Source organism: Passer montanus, unplaced genomic scaffold (genome assembly GCF_014805655.1).
Source record: "Passer montanus isolate IOZ18808 unplaced genomic scaffold, ASM1480565v1 scaffold10, whole genome shotgun sequence".
Classification (NCBI taxonomy): domain Eukaryota; kingdom Metazoa; phylum Chordata; class Aves; order Passeriformes; family Passeridae; genus Passer; species Passer montanus.
In genome coordinates this window covers 23,209,979-23,229,529 of record NW_024356505.1, presented here as the reverse complement: position 1 = coordinate 23,229,529, position 19,551 = coordinate 23,209,979, and the positions used below count along the sequence as shown (strand labels likewise).

Here is a 19,551-nt window from a genome sequence, read left to right as displayed (position 1 = left end):
CTAATTATGGGCATTTGAAGTGTAAGTGGGAACCCCCAGTTCCTGTATCATATAGATATGCTTTCCTTCTCCCCTCAACATTGCTTCATTTTAACATCTTGTATATAATGAACTGATTATTTTTCCTGGATTAATCAAGTTATTTACTTGATTTACTTAGACTTTTTCATCTGTGATTTGAGAACGAAATCAGAATTAATATGGAAATAAAACAATTTATATTTGTTAGATGATGTAAGGACCACACTTTTTAATCTTAGAACAAGTGTTTGTGTATTCAAAAAAGATTCTTAACATATTTGTATCCTTTAATAAGCAAATGAATGATACCATTTCTACTCAGAGAATATATATGTAAGAATGATATTTACATTTAAGTAACCTAAAACATCAGTGACTTTAAATGTCAGGACATTTTAAAACAGCCCCATACAATTTCTAGTATTTCTATTAAAAATGTCTCTGGCTTAGTGAACGTAAGGCTGCAGCCAGTGTTTACAGATCTATTTTTATAAAACATGACATAATGCAGGATCTAAGATGCTAATTTTAGTAGAACACTCATTCAAGGTGTGATTCATTTACTCTATGCCAAGGCATTAACAATGTAGGTACTTATGATAATCATCTCACACCTTTTATGAAGAGATACAATACAAGGTTGTTGCTAATCTGATGTGCTAATGACAACACTAGAACAGGATGAAATGTGCCCCAGTCTTCATTGGACAGACCTCTTTTAATCCTGCAGGAGATAGACTTGTTTAGAGAAATTACTTAGGCTTGAATACTCAATATGAGTTATGTGCAGTCTTGTGCTAGATTTCTACAGCAACAATGTTATGGTACTGATCTCCATCTTTAATGGAATGAAATGTATACAGGAATAAGCACACAAAGACAAAATTAAATGTACTCACCTTTCAATAACAGGAATTGCCAAAGATAGTTGCCCTTGTGTGTTCTGCTCTTTTCCTTTCTGTTCTCTGCTTTTGATAACTGTATAGTACATGAAATTCACAGCAAAGAATTTGAAGTTGCTGCCAGTCCTGTTTCTTATTTTCAGCTTTCAGCCAATAATGATAATGATAGAATAATGATACCATCCTCTCTTGGAAATACAGAATGAATTTATGATTAAATATATTGTTCTAGGCAATTTGTCTGGAAGACTGAATACTTGACAATAACAGTTATTTAGGCTGTCCATAGATACAATTGCAATGTAGCTTTTTCTGCACAAGAATTGAATGTTTTTTTCCCTGTATTCATAAGCAGTGTATCAAGTTTCTTCTTTCCTCCAAGTTGTCTTGTTTCCTTTCAATGATCAAATCTACAAGTTAGACTGGATTTTCAGGGAGAGGAGTATGACAAAGAGTTATAAAGGTACAAATAGACTATACACCTTGAGGAAGAGGTTTATGTCTATTTGTGCTATGAATAATTACAAGGATTACTCATTTACAAATGCTAAAAGGAAGTATTTAGTGTCTTTCAGAAATTAAGATACTGGGAAGGTTGATTTTATAGACAAGTATAGCAACAAGAAAGAGACACCAGAATCAAAGGATTTACTTTCAAGAAAGGAGAACTGGTTCCACTAAATCTTGATTGATGGGGAGTCAGTTTTAGGGCAGGAGACCATTGAACTTCTCCAAACATGTGGGATTGTTCAGGAAGAACATTGAAGGAATGCCTGAAGAAGAGACTAGTGGAGATCCAGAACTGGTGTATAGTCTTTCGTTGGACATGGTACATGGTCTGCAGTACTGGTGGGAAATACTCCTTCAGAAACTCTTGAGGCAAGGGAGAATGATGGAGCACAATCATGCTCTCACTCTATGTCAGAAATTATTGAAGGGTTTAGAAATTAGATACTTGTTGTGAAAGGAACAGCCAATTATCCTTGCAGGAATCAATGCACTGGAGAAAGAGGGCCATAGGACATTTGGTATTTAACAGCCAGATAAGAATCTGTAGTAAGAATTGCTTTCTACACCTAAATCCTCTTTTTCTTCTGAGACCTCTATTTTGATTAATTGTTTCAGCAGCAGGGCTATCAGATTGTTGAATGTAAGTCTTGCTTTCTGTTTCCTCACAGTCAGTGGCATTTGCTTGCAAAGTGGTTGGGATTGCCAGGGCAGTGTCCATGCTAACATCTCTCTAAAGACTTGCTCCAAATATAATGGGTCTAAAGGCACAAGAATGTGTGGAAAACATGAAATGACCTCCCCTCAAAACAGTGAGTGCTGCTTGAAACTGCTGCAGGCTCTCAAAGACAGAGGAAAAAAGGCTTATTATTTCAGAATAACAACATGTACATATCATCCTGCTCATGGGCAAAGACAAGAGCTGACTGCTCCAACAAGGGGGACACAGAGCTCAGACAAGTGTCTTGTGACATCAAGGGGAACCAGAATGGTTACAGCCTAACTGAAAAGGCAGAGCTAAGGAGTAAGACCTCTTAAGCCCCTTGGAAAGATGTGGTAGAATAATGGTCCTTAAAGCAGAATTTTCCTAGTTCTGTCAACCCTTCCTTTGGATAAATCATTGCAATATAAAGGTGTGTGAATAGAATATGATGAAGAACACATTTTTTGAGGAGCTTTTGTCCGTCCTTTTGGCTTTCTGCCTACAAAATACATGATGAGGTATTGAATGTTAGTTCAATTGTAGCAATATGGCTGTTGTGACCTTCTGAAAAAAATTCTGAAAAGGATGTAACTGTGAGCAGCAGCATAGCTGTTCAAGCACTTATAGTGGATTTTGAATTATTATACAAACTTTTGCATAAGTCTCAACAAATACTTCTTTAAAAAAGAAGTAGAAAAAAAGAATGGGGGAAAATAGATGGTTTTGGAAAGTTTCTGCATTTGATGTGAATTTCTGAAATCTATTTTAAACTACTACAAAACTTAAAAAAAAATTCAGATGTTTCTGGTAAAATATTTACAGTGTTATCTTGATTTTCATGAAGAGCTAAATTGTTCTGGTAAATCAAGCATCTTTGAAATGAGTTGGGGAAGTAACAGTTATTCTTAATCCAGTAATTAGAAAATGTATCATCAATAATTAGAAATACTAGTTTAAAAACAAAATACAAACATCCAGAATTTAATTTTAAAAAATCACTTTAAGTATGTTCTTACTTGAATCTTCAGACTATAATGTTGAAGAATACCTATTTCCTTCTTACAGTTGAAAGTATAACTTATTTATATTATTATGCAGAGTAACATCCTTATGGACAGACAAGAACCTTATTGTATCAAGCAATGCATAAATAGGAAACAAACCAATTTTCCAGTCAAACTGGTTTTCCATCTAAGACAGAAACAAAATAAAATAGGTGTGTGATTCAAGAGGAATACAGTGAGACTGCATCAATCAACATTCTGTAGAGTGTAATTAGTACATGGTTGAGCCTAATTGACCTGCCTATCTCCCTACAGACTGGTTCTGTTGAGTAAATATCTAGGTGCAGGTATGACAGACCATATGTATAAATCTCAGGGAATGAGAAATTGCTATGACGGAAGTGCGGACGATTGATTAATCAAGACAGTTTTAAACTTAAAAACAAAACTTTACTGCATAAATACTAACAAAATACAGTTCTACTGTTTAGTTATTAATAATTATTAGTCAATATTACTCCATGTTTGAAGCAGTTAGCCCTTAACAGCCATCCTATATTTGCAAATAATATACAATATCCCAGAGCCCATGCCAGGAATTCAGCACCGATGGTTACAGTCCTTGAGAGTCTCAGTCATGGCAGAGCTCAGATTCAAGAGCTCTTCAACCAAGGACGTCAACACTGAAAAGGATGCCTTCCTTCCCCCTCCTCCAAGTCCAAATCCAGGATTTTCACCTTGTATAAAATATTGCAGTCTTTAGAGAGCTCTTAGTCCTTGACCTCTGACTCCTAGGACTTTGAGAGACTTGCAGAGAGTACTTTCCCAGGCTGTAGCAGATGCCTTGTCTTGTTCATTGGTTATGGTCTTGGGTTTTTTCCTTATCTGTCCAATTTCTGTTTCATTTCAAGCAGTCTTTTTCCATCTTTTAAGGTTGCAGCTCTTCAATGATCAGTAACTAACCATCAGTAAGGTACTCACGGTTCTGGGACCTTTGTTTTCAGCCTGTGCCCATATTTTCAAGGCCTTTACTGACATCCCAGGCTAAAACTCCACATCATAACAAGAGACACTTGGCATCAAGCTTCAGCTGACCTGCAAGTTCTCATAACATGGTAACAAGCCTAATAGGCAAGGACTGACTGTCTTACACAGGCACAGCGAGGATAAGGCTTGAGGTTTATTTCTGACAGGAGCAAAACTGTTTTTAATGACCATGAAAATATTTCCAAGTTGCTTACACTTAATTAGCGTGATCTTTGGAAGAGTTCAAAGCAAGCTAATAATAATTACATTTGGCTTAGCACGCTTCTATTTTCATGAGTGCCATGGGCATCTGCTTTGGCCACATAGAAAAGAGGTTTGAATAATGAAAACGAGTAGTGAGAAACTGGTACACATTTACTTAGTATTTCTTGGGTTTGTATATGAAAGGAATGAAGAAAACCAAAGGTATGAAGACTGACTGTTGATACTGAAATAATTACAATGACAAAAGTAGCCACAGTGACAATTCAGAGATAAATACTGCCTTGAATTGAGATGTTGCATTACCCACTCTGAACATTGACCAGGGAATAGTAGATGCCCTTTTCAGCCAGCAGCTGCTGGTGGGTGCCCTGCTCTGTGACCCTGCCGTTCTGGACCACGGCGATCTTGTCGGCGTTCTGGATGGTGGAGAGGCGGTGCGCAATCACGATGCACGTCCGGCCTTCTCGAGCCTTATCCAGCGCTTCCTGCACAATCTGCACAACGAGCAAACCCAAAGGTGAGCTATTCCCACAGCTGTGCGACTTACACCTCAATTGCCATCTGTGAGCTCTAATATAACAGTGAAGGAAAGGGGATATATGTTGCTCATGCTTCTTAATTTAGAATTAGCCTGCGCTGGCAGAGTCCAGACTGTTAGAGTGGATAATGCTGTGATAGTTAGAGAATTAGAAGGAACCAGGCTCATTACTGAGATGCATGGCAGGAGAAAAAAAGAAAATAGTTTTAAATTGTAGGAGATGTTCTGACTGGATATAAAAAGGATTCACTGCAAGGATAATTAGGCATTCGAACAGGCACAAAAACATCTCTACTGAATCTCCTTGAGATTTTCAAGTACCCTACCAGACACAGCATAAAGTAATCTAAATTTGAGCTCAGTATTGGCCTTTGTGTGAAGAGGAGGTTTAATTGGGGACCTTCAGAGCTTCCTTTCATGACTGATTAATTATATATGGAAGTCAATATTCTTGGGCCAGCTGCTATCACATTAGTTCTCATGATTTCACAGGGACTGTCATGAATCACATTTTCTTAAAGTCATCACTGGAAGAAAGACATTAAAAACAATCTCTGCTTTCTTGTATTTATTCCTTATGCTTATTAACACAGAATAAAGTAAGAGGTTAAATTTAAATACCTAACTAGCATATAATCAAGAAAAAAATAAATAATGGGATTATTTAATGGCATTTTCCCCTAAACCCTCCTTATGCTTATTAACACAGAATAAAGTAAGAGGTTAAATTTAAATACTTAACTGGCACATAATCAAGGAAAAAGAAATAATGGGATTATTTAATGGCATTTTCCCCTAAACCCTCATTTTTTCATGCCTACAATTGATCAAAACTTAGTAGAAAATTTTAACTTTCTAGATTATAATACATGATATAATATTTGCCTCACTAATAGTAACGCATTTTCCCCTAAACCCTCATTTTTTCATGCCTACAATTGATCAAAATTTATAGAAAATTTTAACTTTCCAGATTATAATATATGATATAGTATTGGCCCCATTAATAGTAGGTATTTTTGTAGACTCTCTGTTAATTTTCTACAGTTGGATTGTACTTCTGCAGTATCAAGATTACAGCTTTGGGCTTAAAAATAAGTAAATGTTCTAGTAATTTTTATCTTAAATTTTTGTTTTAGCCATGAACATGTAGCAAGGACCAGAGAGCAATGGGAGAAGGAAGAAAACTTAAGAAAGCCACACATGACAGTTTCACAGAAAAAAACCCCCAATGTTCTCTGGCAGTATCCTCAATCTTTTTTGTTTCTGTAGTTTGAGTGTCCTGATTCAATTTTGATAGCATTTTCTCAGCTGAAGCCTGAAGACTTCTAGACTAAGAAATGCATTCTTCATTGCAACTTCAATCTGCCTACTGCCTACAGATATAAAAAATACATTTTTTTTCCCCCCCAAGGAGGGATAAGACATTTACCTACTGCCTACAGATATAAAAAATACTTCCCCCCCCCCACCTCCCGCCAAGGAGGGATAAGACATTTGCATTTGCCTAAATATGCAATTTGCATAAAACACCATATTTCCAGCTTTTGTCTTTAAACTGTGGGAGTAAAAACAGCAATCATAATCCAAAAAATAAAGTTTAGATTCCAGATTCCTGGCTGGGACTTAAATTACCTTTTCACTTTCTGTGTCTAAAGCAGAAGTGGCTTCATCCAGAAGCAGAATTTGGGGCTTGCGTACGAGAGCTCGGGCGATGGCGATGCGCTGCTTCTGGCCACCAGAAAGCTGCGTTCCCTTGTCCCCTACACGGGTGTTGTATTTCTGGAAAAAATGTATTAAGTTCAGGCTGTGAATGAAAATCAGTTTGGATGTATATTGAAGCATATCAACTCTGACACCAGCCTCCAATAATCTGCATATTCCATACCAGCAGCTTTCTGAAAACTGACCAGAATTTCTATCTGCCATAGATCTATAGATCTCTTACTAGTAGACTTCTTTATAGCATCAAGTGTTTAATGAATTCAAAGCAACAAGCCATTCTAAGGTTGAAATGACAATGTTATTCTCAATCAGATGACACAACAGCAAAGGTCAGTGAAAGTCTGTCACAATACTGGGGTTCAAATTCTGAAAAATCATTCGAAGTGAGATGAGTATTTAGGGGAAATGTGATTAAAGTTTTAGCCTTTCTGAAAACACGAAATTACATCTTCCTGGTCACTGCATAAGGACAAGATTTTATGCATGGCAGACCTTTCATCTGACCCAAGATGCTCTGTTTTATATTATTATGTGTTTATCTCATGCATATAGTTGAAAAATTCTTAGTAATTTTCAGACCACAGGAATACTTGAAATTCAAATTCTAGCTAGGTATAACTGGAAGAAAGTAAAATCATCATCTAGCAGAATCTTTTACATATGTTTGAGACAGACTGGAGCTTAAAAAAATGTTCAATTTAAAAAACCCCATCTCCTAGTAGGAGCTCTCAGTTAGTTATAATTGTGTGTCTTCTTCCCCTGAGATCTTAAAAGTTTCACTCTCCACCTGACGATGGAATCTTCCAGAGTGAAAATAAGTATTCTAAACACAGTTAAGGAAAATATTTTCAAAAATGTTTCAGATTTATTTTTATCTCAGAGAATTATTGTACCCCAGGTAATTATAAGCAGACAGTTTTTCCCTGCCACTTAAGTTCACATCCAGTTCTGAGAAGGAAAGAAAGGGAATAACTTACATCTGGCAGTGAGTCAATGAAGGAATGGATGTTGGCCTGCTTTGCCGCACTAACAATTTCCTCGTGGGACACCTGCCGACTGTTATCTCCGTAGGCGATGTTTTCGGCAATAGTGAAGTCAAACAGGATTGGTTCTTGTGAGACAATACCAATCTGAGATCTCAGCCACTGGATATTCAGTGACTTTGCAGTTTTTCCATCAAAAAGCTGAGAAAGCAAACATTTAAAATTTTAAGTCACACGGCTATATATGAGTTTGAGACTTACTGTAAATTCATACAGAGAAATTGTGCAATTGCAGCTCTTTTCCTTAGCTCTTTCTTACCAATTGCAAGCCCACATAATCCCTTCCCCTCCTTCTTGTCTATGTTCCAACATTTTCTAATTCATAGAAGTGAATGCTGCCTCAATCCTTTTCTTTACTTCAGTATTTAATTAGGATTTTGAAGACAGTGGAAGATAGAATATGCTGAAGCAACTTCAAAGAACTTTGGGTAAAGTTCTTTCAATTGTTTCTTCAGCAGGAAAATTTTCCTCTATTTTGCATCTATAAAGAAGAAATTTACTTCCTTAAGATGTCATTTGAAGCCAGTTTTCTTTATTGGCAACTTCTTATACTTCTGCTAAATATGCCTGCTAAATTGCTATAATTTTCTATTAAATAAATAAAACCAGAATTTTATTTTATTTCTAATGTATCATAATTACACCAATCAACTTAATTTCGACACAAATATACCAGGACATTAAAAGGGCTGTTGAATTTCCACCAGAGTGACCCAGTGCAGCACTTAGGCTCTGTGCTGGGTGACATGATCAGCTAGATAGTTGAAGAATTGCCCCCTTTGTAGCATGGCTGTTGGAGGAGATTATTCACTAACTCCACTGCTGATGCTAGAACAGTCAATTTTCAGCCAATACACCTTTTTCTTCAACTGAAAAGGTGTCATAATGAACTTGATTCAAAATCCAGTGAAATGAGGGAATTTTGTGAACAGCTGTTCTGACATTTCTGCTTTTTTCACTCAGTTCACAGTGCAATTTAGATTGAGAATTGGTCCAACAGTTTTGTGGTTTCTATGGCACAGGTCTGTGCTTCACCCTTCAGTAAACTGTTGGTTATTTATGGACACAAGGTCAGAAACACTGGGAAGGAAGTTGCATTTTGTTAAATTCACTTTTGGAGCACCTATGCTGCCTCTTTCTACACATCACTTTGCTACACTGAACCTTTTTTGGCACTTTTAACCTCAAAAATGTCTTTTCCATTGTACCTAGGCTTTATTTAATTACAGTTTTATGTTTTGTGAGCATCTCTGCAGAGACAAGTTCTAAAATCCTGCTTATTATCACCTCATAAAGGCCAAAATGTGTGCTCTGTTTCAGACAAAACTTCTGATCATATTTACACCAAAGACCAACAGCAATTAACAGTACCACTATGTGAAAATGAATCAGTAGTATAGGAAACCCTACATTTTAAACTGAAATTACTGAAAGTATTTACAATCTATCACTTAATAAGCAGGCATACTCTTAAAGATATTTCTGACAAGGAAAAATTATGAAAAAAAAATTACTTTTGTCAATATTCACCTTTTTTTTTGAAAGAACATAGATGGAAAATTCTATTACTAGATCATACAGAAGTAGATACATATATTAATAGTTTTTAAACTGTTCTTATTATAAAATCCTTAGGAAATTTGCCCTGAATTTAAAGCCATCATGAGACTGTGGATCAGTAATTGTAATGTGGGAAACTGGGACTTACATACATCTAGTTTAATTAAGGACATCCAATGAGTCACTGCTGATTTTTGTATTAAAAATACTTTAAAAATAAAAGTAGAAATACCTATTGTACTTAGCACAGAAAACTAATGAAGAACACCTTCACTTATCCTGTTGACATGTTCTTGCAAAAATACTTACCATTTCTCCATCGAGTGGGTCATAAAATCTCTCCAGCAGCTGAACAACGGTGCTCTTTCCACAGCCACTGCTGCCAACAAGAGCCAGAGTTTGTCCCTTTTCTACTTTTAGATTCAACCCTTGGAGGATTTTGACCTCTGGACGGTTTGGGTAGTTAAATGCCACATCTTTGATTGTTATGTTTCCTTCAAATGTTTCCTATAATGAAAATGTTATCACTGTTTCATCTTTAAGACAATTTCACAGATGATTAGAATAGAATTGCAGAAGTATCCCCACCCCCCAGAAATCAATAGAGATTTTCCAAACAAATACCCTTTTGACTCTTTGTGCAAAAGCTGAACTCACAATAGCGAACTTGGTCCATTTTGTGTTCAGAGAGTGTCAAAGATGCATTGTGATAAAGATGGAATCAGAATGAGAGGAAGAATCAGTTTGAAGAGAGTGAGGAGAGTGCTGTCCATATCACCAGTAAATAGTGTCACCCAGCACACATGGCTTACTCACAGGCTTGTCTCCTTCCTCACTGTAACTGTCTATTGAGGGCACTCTTTCAAACAGCAGAAACAAGTGGGCTGCTGATATCTTGGCTTTAGCATAGTCTGGAGCAAAGGAACTGGTTTGTCCTAGTGCCATTGCACCAAATACAACAGCTGAAAACACTCTATAAAGAAATGAGGAAAAAAAAATATCATGAAGAAAAGAACAGTGGAAATCTGGCTGCAGTCAGCTTTTACTCAGAGAAAGAAGAGAGCTAAATTTAGAAAGAATTAAGTAGTAATCAACTGTTATTGCTTTAATTATTAATTTAGCTCCAGAAATTAATTTTACTTTCTTTTAATGAAATGAGATAAACATGCCTGCATTCCAAATTAATGTTTTCATTACTTATTAGCAATAATTTCTTTAGTTTCTTTTATTCTGGTTAGTATATTAAGTCTCAGCTAGGGCTATGAGGAAAGGGGTCAAGGGATGGCATCACTGTTACTCTAATGCTGTTCCATCCTCACTGTGGTTTCCTCTCTAGGTTTCAATGACCTTTGGGAGTTAGTGATCACTTTTTAAGGCATCAATGAAAATAAGAAATCAAGCCTGTAACAAGGTGACAACAAAGATTTAATTTTCTACCACATCTCTGCTGGAAAAAAAATGCAGGATTTACAGTGATGATAAAGGTTAAAAACTATGCTTTTGTTGGTTTTTGATGACTTTTATGTCATTTTATGGAATTTTATGGAATTTATAGGCTACATTAGAATAGTTTAAAAACCTGTTGTCTTCAGCTATTACTTACTGCCACACACCATAGAAACAAAATTGACCCAAGAACAGCTATTTGGCATATGACACCTCTTAGCCTGTTTTAAGGCAAAGTAAAATAGATTAATTTTTATTAACTTTGTCTTTTTTCTTCAGAGCTACATAAAGTCATCTGTTTTATTCTGTCTTTGAAGAGCATAGAAGGGCTCACACAGTTTTTGCTCAAACCCTGCCTTTCAAATCTAACCAAAAATTCACTCTCTTGCTAGAAATGTTCAGCAAGCAGATGGAATGCAGACACTTTCTAACATGATGAGCTGAGTTAACTGTCTTTAATTAGGTTGGCAACAAAAAATCAATATGGTTGACCTTCTTGGGTATTCAGGTCACTGATGACCACACTGGTAGGATCTCAGTCTATCATACTTGTTTTCATAGCCCTGTATTGAACAGTTACTCTTAAATTATAAATATTTTTTTCTGAACAGACAGAAAAGGGATTGTAAAAGAGATACTTACAAAAATACACTTTTATACTCCATGTATCCATTTACCACTAGATAGGCACCAAAGCGGAAGCAGCCAGCATAGGTGAAGAACATCATTGCTTGTGAAAGGGCAAAACAAAAGCCAAATATATGTGCCTTCTTCACAGAATTTCTGTACAGAAAGAATGCATATTTTCATCAAAGTGTGCAGTCATACTGAAATCCTAGTACACAAAAAACAATTGACTTCAATTGATACTGTTAGGAATGGAAAGGTTACATGCACCAATACGTTAACTAAAACCATATCTTCCCTCTCGTAGGACAGTAAGTTCTTATTTATACTAGAACAACAGCAAGATGAAAGTCTTGGAGCTATCCCATCAATGCCAACCCTGAGAATGGTTAGGAATTGTTCTGCAAATCAAGAGATATTAACTCAAAAGCCAGCAGCCTGGGAAAAAAGCTAAGTAATACCTTTTATGTCCTGCACTGTGCTCTAACCACTTATTTATTATGGTGGATGTGTTAGTGGCACCCCTGCTTCTTTCCCATTATATCTGTGTACATATACTTTCATTTTCTTTACTTTTCTCATAGATGTCTAAAAATTAAACAGTCTAGCCTGGAACAAATAAAACTTTAATTGGTAGAATCTATTTAGTTGTTTAAGACTTTTAAATTTTTTAATTTTGATTTAATCTAGACAGACTTCTATTACTTTATTTTCAGCCTAAATCCAGTAAGTATTTATTCAAATGTTTTCAATCTTATCAACACTTTAAAAAGCGGCTCAATGTAATATTCAATTTAGATTAGACCACTTTGAAAGCTCACTTAAAACCAACAATTTTTCCAAACTAAGTAACATTGTAATAGGAGATACCAATATTACAACAGAAAATTAATTAAATAAAATTTTAAAAAATGTTGAGTGGTGGTGGTTGCATTTGCCAATACAAATATATAAAACATTGACATTAATTCTGAGATAATTAAATTATACATTAAATCATACACACTATTAAAAAACCCCTATTATTGTCAAAGTAAATGTTTGCAATTTATTACAGACATTTTTTAGCTTAGTTATTTTTATTATACCTGTATGGTACAATCAGATGTTCTCCATACATCGACTCAAATTTTCTTTCTCGGGTCAAGCTAACAACAGTTCTAATATTTTCTATTGCTTCTGTGGCAATCTGCAATAGAAAAACAAATGCTTTAATCAAAAGTTAAGTATGCTGCAATTCCTCATTTTAAATTAGCAGAAGATTCTGTTGGAATACAATTTTATATTTTATCCTGGTTATTAAAATCATCGACTGCTGATATAAAAATAAGCTTTATTTTGAGGACAATGAGATTTTCTTAAAATGCTCACAATTTTCTGATAAGACTTCTTTAATGTTCTACAAATAAATGGTGAAAAACCATTAGACAGCAGTAACAAATATAGAGAATATACTTAACATGAAAATGGCATATTAGCATTCAACTTTGAGTCCACAGAGTTTGGGCTGTAATCAAAATGTCCAGGTTATTTAGGTGCCAAACTGAGATCTCAGCAGTAAATATTTGCTCTGATACCATCTTTTAGCTTGCAGATGCTTTAGACTTGAGTCACTTGTATACATAAATGCTCCAGGGGAGATTTGAGATTAGAATAGATTCAAATAGATTGTCCAGGTAAGTGGTAGAGTCACTGTCTCTGCATGGGCTCAAGAGATGGATGTGGCACTTGGGGTATGTTTTAGGGGTCATTATGGTGGTGCTGCATTGATGGTTGGACTTGATGACCTTGAAGGTCTCTTCCAGCCTTGATGATTCTCTCAAAAGACTCTCAAGTCTTCAATGCATTTTGCTATTGTATATGTTTCATGTAATTTTAGTTTAATTAAGACCATAAAGTAAGGATTTTTAGTAACCCAAATGCAGCAACTCTTTACAGAAAGTGAATTTTCCAGGTGGAGCATTATTTTTACTGAAAAAAACTCCCATTTTTTAAAAAATGTGAATTGAATAAAATGCCTACAGTCCAGTGCTTCCTTAGGTGGCCTTGAGAAGGGAAACTCACATTACTATGAAAAAAAAAAATTTAAGTTTCAAAAAAAACCCCCATCAATATTTGTAACACCTCTGCTAATTCTTCACAATATGCTGCATTAAGAAGGTCTTTAGTGTTTATTCCAAGAATTGTCAACTATTTTCTATCACATCTTACAACAAACCAAAATAAATGCTCATGCCTCAGAGAGAAGCAGAAGAAATGTACGCAATTGAAAGGAAAGGAATGGAATTCCATGAGCTTAGAAAATTATTTTCTTTTCAGTAACTTTTAAAAAGAGTAGGACACAGGAAGAGATTTTAGAAACGTTTTACCTTGAAGAAAGCAGTATCTGGGAAGTGATGAAATAGTTGTTCTGTCCCAAAAGGATTTTTGGAATGAAGTGACATTAAATGCCTTCATTTAATTTGTTAAACAAGAGTCTAGCCTTCTTGCTTTTCAGTTCTCATCTTTCTCTTCCACTCAAGAAACAAAGGAATGGCAAACAGAAACCAGTGGATATATACATATTATCACTGCAAACATTAATAAGATGAAGAAGGGGAGAGAAAAAAAAGAGCAGTGTAATAAATGTAAGATAGATGGCATGCCAAAAAGGGATGACAGGAAAAAAAAAAGAATGTCAAAATGAAGGTGGTTGCAAAATAAGGAAAACAAAGATGTCTAGAAAATGAATGAGAAGAGAACATGCCTGAATTGTCCTTAGCACATTTCAACATTTAACTACAAAAATATTCATGGGACGTCTTCAATTGTTATTGAAGAGGTGTGATGCTCTGTAGGTCTTCTAGTGTACCTGGCTGTCTTTGGAACTTGCATATTGTGAAATGTTCATGACTCAGAAGTCATACATCCATTAACAATGCCTTGGTAAACATGACTGTATACATTATACAGAAACAGATTAATTTCTCTAGACCCACCTTTCCTGCAGCTTCCAGCTCTCGTTTATCTTTCTTAGCGTGTCCAGCCAACATCTTCATTTCAATCATTCCTGCCACTGCAATGATGGGCACAACAGCTAAAAGCAGCAGGGTCAGCTGCCAGCCATAAATTAATGATATAATAATTCCAGTCCCCAGGTTGGCTACGTTTTGGGCAATTAATGCTAGTCTAACACCAGTTGCCTGGACAGAGAAAAAAGACATTTCTTAACAACATAACTGCATTTTAAATAAGGAAAGCATTTTCACCCACAAAATTCCCGATTCTCAAAGCACTGCTTAGAAAGGCTTTACTCAGTTTTACTAATTTTCAAAATGGTAGTTTCTTAAATGCTTTTATAAAAAAATTATCTAGATCATATTTATTTCTTTTTTCCCCATATTCTGATTACTTCAATTTACTCTGCAATTTCTAAATTCTGCTCTTGAAACTAAACAAGCTTTACCTTCATCACATACTCACATTTACATCTAAACATTAGAATCTGTCATATTTTCTATATCACAGAGCTACAAGTCATCACACAGAGTCCAATAAGGAAGAAAATTAAATATTTAACTTTTTTTATGGAAATAAAGCCAAAGATACTGCAGAATCCTTCAGTTTACAAAAAACCCAAGCATATAACTTCATGTAGCAGTAAAAATTTACCTAAGCATACCCAAATGATTACATTCAGTGTACTTTAGCTTGCTATTACAGACACCTGAAAGCACAGAATTTACTTATAAAGAATCTCCATAAGGTAACAGTGAAAAGGAAGTAAATTGCTGCAAATTCATTTTTTTTATAAGAAATCTGTCCTACCAAAAAAATAGCAGGAGATCAAAAACTGGATAAATTTAGTTACATGTCTTTAGGTGAATAAGATCTCTTTAAAAAGACTACTTAAGTAAGAGATTCCCAATAGATTTGTTTAATAATAAAGAAGACAACACAGCACAATAGGTTTTTTTTGAAAAAATTATTTGGAAATTAGTCTGTGAATACATATTACCATAATTTTCATAAAGTGCATCAGTGCATTCTCCACCAGCTATTGCTGTATATATATAATTATAATATATATATATATATATATATATATATATAAAAATAGCTGGTATAATAATATATAAAATATACTATTTTATAGTATATTTTAGTTGTCAAAATTAAGACTGTTTTCCAGCTAGTCAAATCCAAGCTGCAACTTCATTACATGCTAAACCAAATAGGAAAACTTCCAACCCAAAATTTTACTTACTCCTTTCACTTGAGAGGCATCATTAGCAAGTCTTGTAGTTAATGCTCCAGTGCTATTTTTAGGATTATCAAACCAGGCCATATCCTACAATAAGAAAAATTATTTTTAAGACCAGATTTTGGGCATTTCAAATAATTTCAAGTAAATCTGGTATGTGAATCTAAGTAAATCTGCCACAGTTCTACATATTTAAATAAGTTTAATTCCATCATTGCACATTGAATATATTTAGAAAGAAGTGTAATCTTGTGAATCGTTGATATATTCATTGTCACTGCTGAGAAGGAAGGGGAGCAGCTGAGAGATTCCCAAAAGCAACATTTACCCTCCCTCACTGCTGCTCCTTCACTGAATCTGCTTGGAGGAGAGGACTCTTTGGTCACACTCCCTCATGGTTGCAAAGCTGTTGGGGAGGGGTTAAATGTAAAGCATTTTCAGGTTAAAATCAAAGTATTTCTTGCTTTGTTTCTTTCCATATTGAAGAGGATTATTTGGAAGCTATGAGCTACCAACAAACCAACAACAACAACAAAAAAACCCCAATTGAAAAATCAAACTATGCTACCTGAGGAAAGCTAATTGATGGGGTAAAATACACAGTTTATGATTTATTCACCATGTGACCAAATATCTGATTTAAACTGTCACATGTACTATGCATTGAATGAGGTCCTGGTAATATATTACAGGCATTTGTGACCTCAAGACTCAATTGTCAGATTGCCTTTTCATTAGATTTTTAGTATGGCTGATCTATAAATCATGATTTTTCAGACTGCAGTTATTTTCTGTCACAGTGAAAATAGTAATGTTCACATGAATCAAATTCTGTGTCTACATGTAGCTTTATGTGCATTTTTAAAACCCCATGACTGTCATATTTTGTATTTCAAAATCAAAAATACTGATCCTGAAATCATGCAAAACTAAGGCCAATTTAGAATTACTTAACAACATTACATTCTATTTATATTTTAACTCTATGAAAGTGGTTTTGCTTTTCAATACACAATCTTATTGTTGCATTAACAAACAACAATTAGCGATTTGGGGGCTTGTACAGAGACATCAAATAAATTTTAAAAAACACATATCTGTACATATCACAATTCAAATCAGACATTTGACGTAAGAGTTACAGTGTAAGTTGTGTTGCACTTCTTTAGGGGAGAAAACCCCATGACTGTCATATTTTGTATTTCAAAATCAAAAATACTGATCCTGAAATCATGCAAAACTAAGGCCAATTTAGAATTACTTAACAACATTACATTCTATTTATATTTTAACTCTATGAAAGTGGTTTTGCTTTTCAATACACAATCTTATTGTTGCATTAACAAACAACAATTAGCGATTTGGGGGCTTGTACAGAGACATCAAATAAATTTTAAAAAACACATATCTGTACATATCACAATTCAAATCAGACATTTGACGTAAGAGTTACAGTGTAAGTTGTGTTGCACTTCTTTAGGGGAGATAGGGCCCAAAGAAAGCAAAGTAGGTAAATTAACAGACAATGGAATACTGCTGGTGCACATCAACTTGTCACGCCCTTGTAACTTGGCTGTAAAACGAAGTCTTTGCAAGGAGTACATAAAAAACTCTTGTATTGATTTAAGACTCTCCCTAAGGATACTTTGCATAACCGCATGTAATTAATCAAATTGGATTCTAGTCTGATTTAAACAATATTCTCTGTATGATAGAGTGATGTAAAATACAGTTATTTTATATCAATACCATCAATTATTTTGAGAACCTTGGAAATCAAAATATTTCTTATCTTTACCTGTCTAAGCATTGCTTTAAATGCCATGAATCGAAGCCTCATTGTCAGAATTTCTCCAGCTTTGCCAAATGTGAATCCCTGTTTGAGAAAAAGTACAATGCTTAGTGTAATACACTGTTTGTGTTTATTCAATAAATTTAGATAAATTGCCTCTACAATGTCAAAGTAAAATATATTGCAGTCCTGTTTGCAGAAAGCAAATGTAAAACCAGGTTTAATAAACATAAATTCCAATAGGTTCACAGTACTGACATTCAAATACTGTTAATAAAAAAAATATAGGGAGCATAGCAATATTTCCTAGCACTGCTTCACCAGCATGCTTTGAGGAGAAGGTTACTAATCAACCCTTTGTCTTTTGTCTGAGTCAATGTAAGGCAGATTTAAACAAGTAACATTTAGGTCATTAATTTTAGATTAAAGGCTTTTCAAGGCAACTTGTGCTCAGTCAAATGCATCAGTCAGCCAAATTTAAAAACATTACCTTAACATTTCTAAACTGAGCAAACCTATCACAGCCCTTCACTACTCAGCCTTCCATACTCAAGGCCCTTTTTTGCTTGTGCAATGAGACAATTCTACAAATAAACCAGGTTCCTGCAAGAGGCTGTTTATGCTGCTGTCCCAAGCATGTTATTATTTCACTCTGTGGGCTCACTTAACAGATAAAATTATACCAATATGTTCCTAAATTATAAAATGGTTTATATATGAAAATATTTAATATGATTACTACCTTTTTTCTTTTTAAGTGGCACTGTTGTAGCAGGTACAACTCCTAGTATTTCAGCAGGAAGAAGTAAATATCAGTGTGATGAGTGTTACCTGACAAACTGGGCCTGGGAGTCTCCCACGGGAGAAATATGGGACATTCCCTTGGACAAGGAAAGGGTTAGGGAAGTAACATATTGGAGAACAAAGGCAGGAGACTGATAGACTTTCAGTTACTAACAGATTCAAATAGGAAGGCTTGAGGTGAGAGGGGGGTGGTAGAATGTGAGGACTGGAGAGGTTGCTTGTTAGCTGGCAATGGAATATGAGTGAGAAAATCCAGAGTTTCATGCTGAGAAGTGTCTGACTGATGAACAAGATGGGAATTTCTAAAGTTAAGAGGTCTGAATAGATTCAAAACACGCTTAAACACAAGTAGCTCTAGGTCAAAAAAGTTTCAGCACAAGACATATCCAGAACCATAAATACAGGTTCTGGTTTGAGTTGGAGACATTTTATGAAGATGCAAATTTTTAGAACATTTCAGGTTTCTAAAACATGATGAACAATTAAAATAAGGTTAAAATATTAAAACATACCTGAAAAAAGAAAGTAAAAAAGGAAATGATCCCAAGTACTAAAAACAGCAGTGAATATAAGTTGCTCTGTTTTCTTAAGACGTCCTTGTCAGTCTCTGAAAAAATCTATAATATAAAATTTGAAACAAGGTTTTTATAACTAAGTTTTTAACTAACAATCTAAAATACTCATCTTTCTCAGTAACTTTTTTTGGTAGTCAATTGCATTAATATGAAATTTGATCATATATCACATAATATTTAATGTATAACAAGCATATTTCAGGTTGTAGCAAGATTTTTAGCATTTTGTGTCATACAATTTTTCAGATTTTTGTAAGAATGCTTCATCCACTCTTCAGCTTCGGTGATTGTTTTTAGTGATTGTTTTTAACCTAATTTTATTAGAAATAAATATTGTGGGCTTATAGTTTTTTGCTTATTTTATTCCAACTTACCCCAATAATTTCAGAAAATATGACTGCAAATGCAGGTTGTAAAGCTCCATTGATAATTGCACACAAGGTTCCAGCTACAAAGTATGGCCATTCAGTTTTGTTTAATTTCATAATTTTCAGAAATGAAGCTGGAGGTATTTCTTCAGCCTAAAAAATGTGAATTGCATTAGGACAAACATGAATATATTCAGAGAAATACAGAGAAAAGGAGAGATTAATAATCAATTTCTTATTCCCAGAATCTATTCAGGGGAAGCAAAACTGTATAGTTTTTAATAACATGAATAAATGACTGTGCATTTTTTTTTTGTTGTTCTAACACAAAGGAGATCTGTACACTATATCTACAACACTTTTCTTTTTATATTAGTTTATCCATGAAATTTTTGTTGGTGAATACTTTGGTATAAGTTAGTGATGACTGAACTACTCATTC

The 19,551-nt window shown here is 34.7% G+C and overlaps 1 protein-coding gene across 1 annotated transcript in view; it reads right to left on the bottom strand.

Moving 5' to 3' along the window:
• Positions 1-3,565: 3,565 nt before the first annotated feature.
• Positions 3,566-19,551, bottom strand: part of ABCB1 (ATP binding cassette subfamily B member 1) — a 50,464-nt gene continuing 34,478 nt past the window's right edge. Inside the window, exons 19-30 of the mRNA XM_039711203.1 lie at positions 19,116-19,262; positions 18,679-18,783; positions 17,369-17,446; positions 15,574-15,657; positions 14,306-14,509; positions 12,416-12,516; positions 11,343-11,483; positions 10,071-10,227; positions 9,564-9,761; positions 7,629-7,835; positions 6,562-6,708; positions 3,566-4,882 (exon numbers count right to left, since the gene is read on the bottom strand). Of these exons, the coding sequence (XP_039567137.1) occupies positions 4,688-4,882; positions 6,562-6,708; positions 7,629-7,835; positions 9,564-9,761; positions 10,071-10,227; positions 11,343-11,483; positions 12,416-12,516; positions 14,306-14,509; positions 15,574-15,657; positions 17,369-17,446; positions 18,679-18,783; positions 19,116-19,262 (1,764 nt within the window). The 3' untranslated portion in view covers positions 3,566-4,687. The remainder of the gene's footprint in view (positions 4,883-6,561; positions 6,709-7,628; positions 7,836-9,563; positions 9,762-10,070; positions 10,228-11,342; positions 11,484-12,415; positions 12,517-14,305; positions 14,510-15,573; positions 15,658-17,368; positions 17,447-18,678; positions 18,784-19,115; positions 19,263-19,551) is intronic.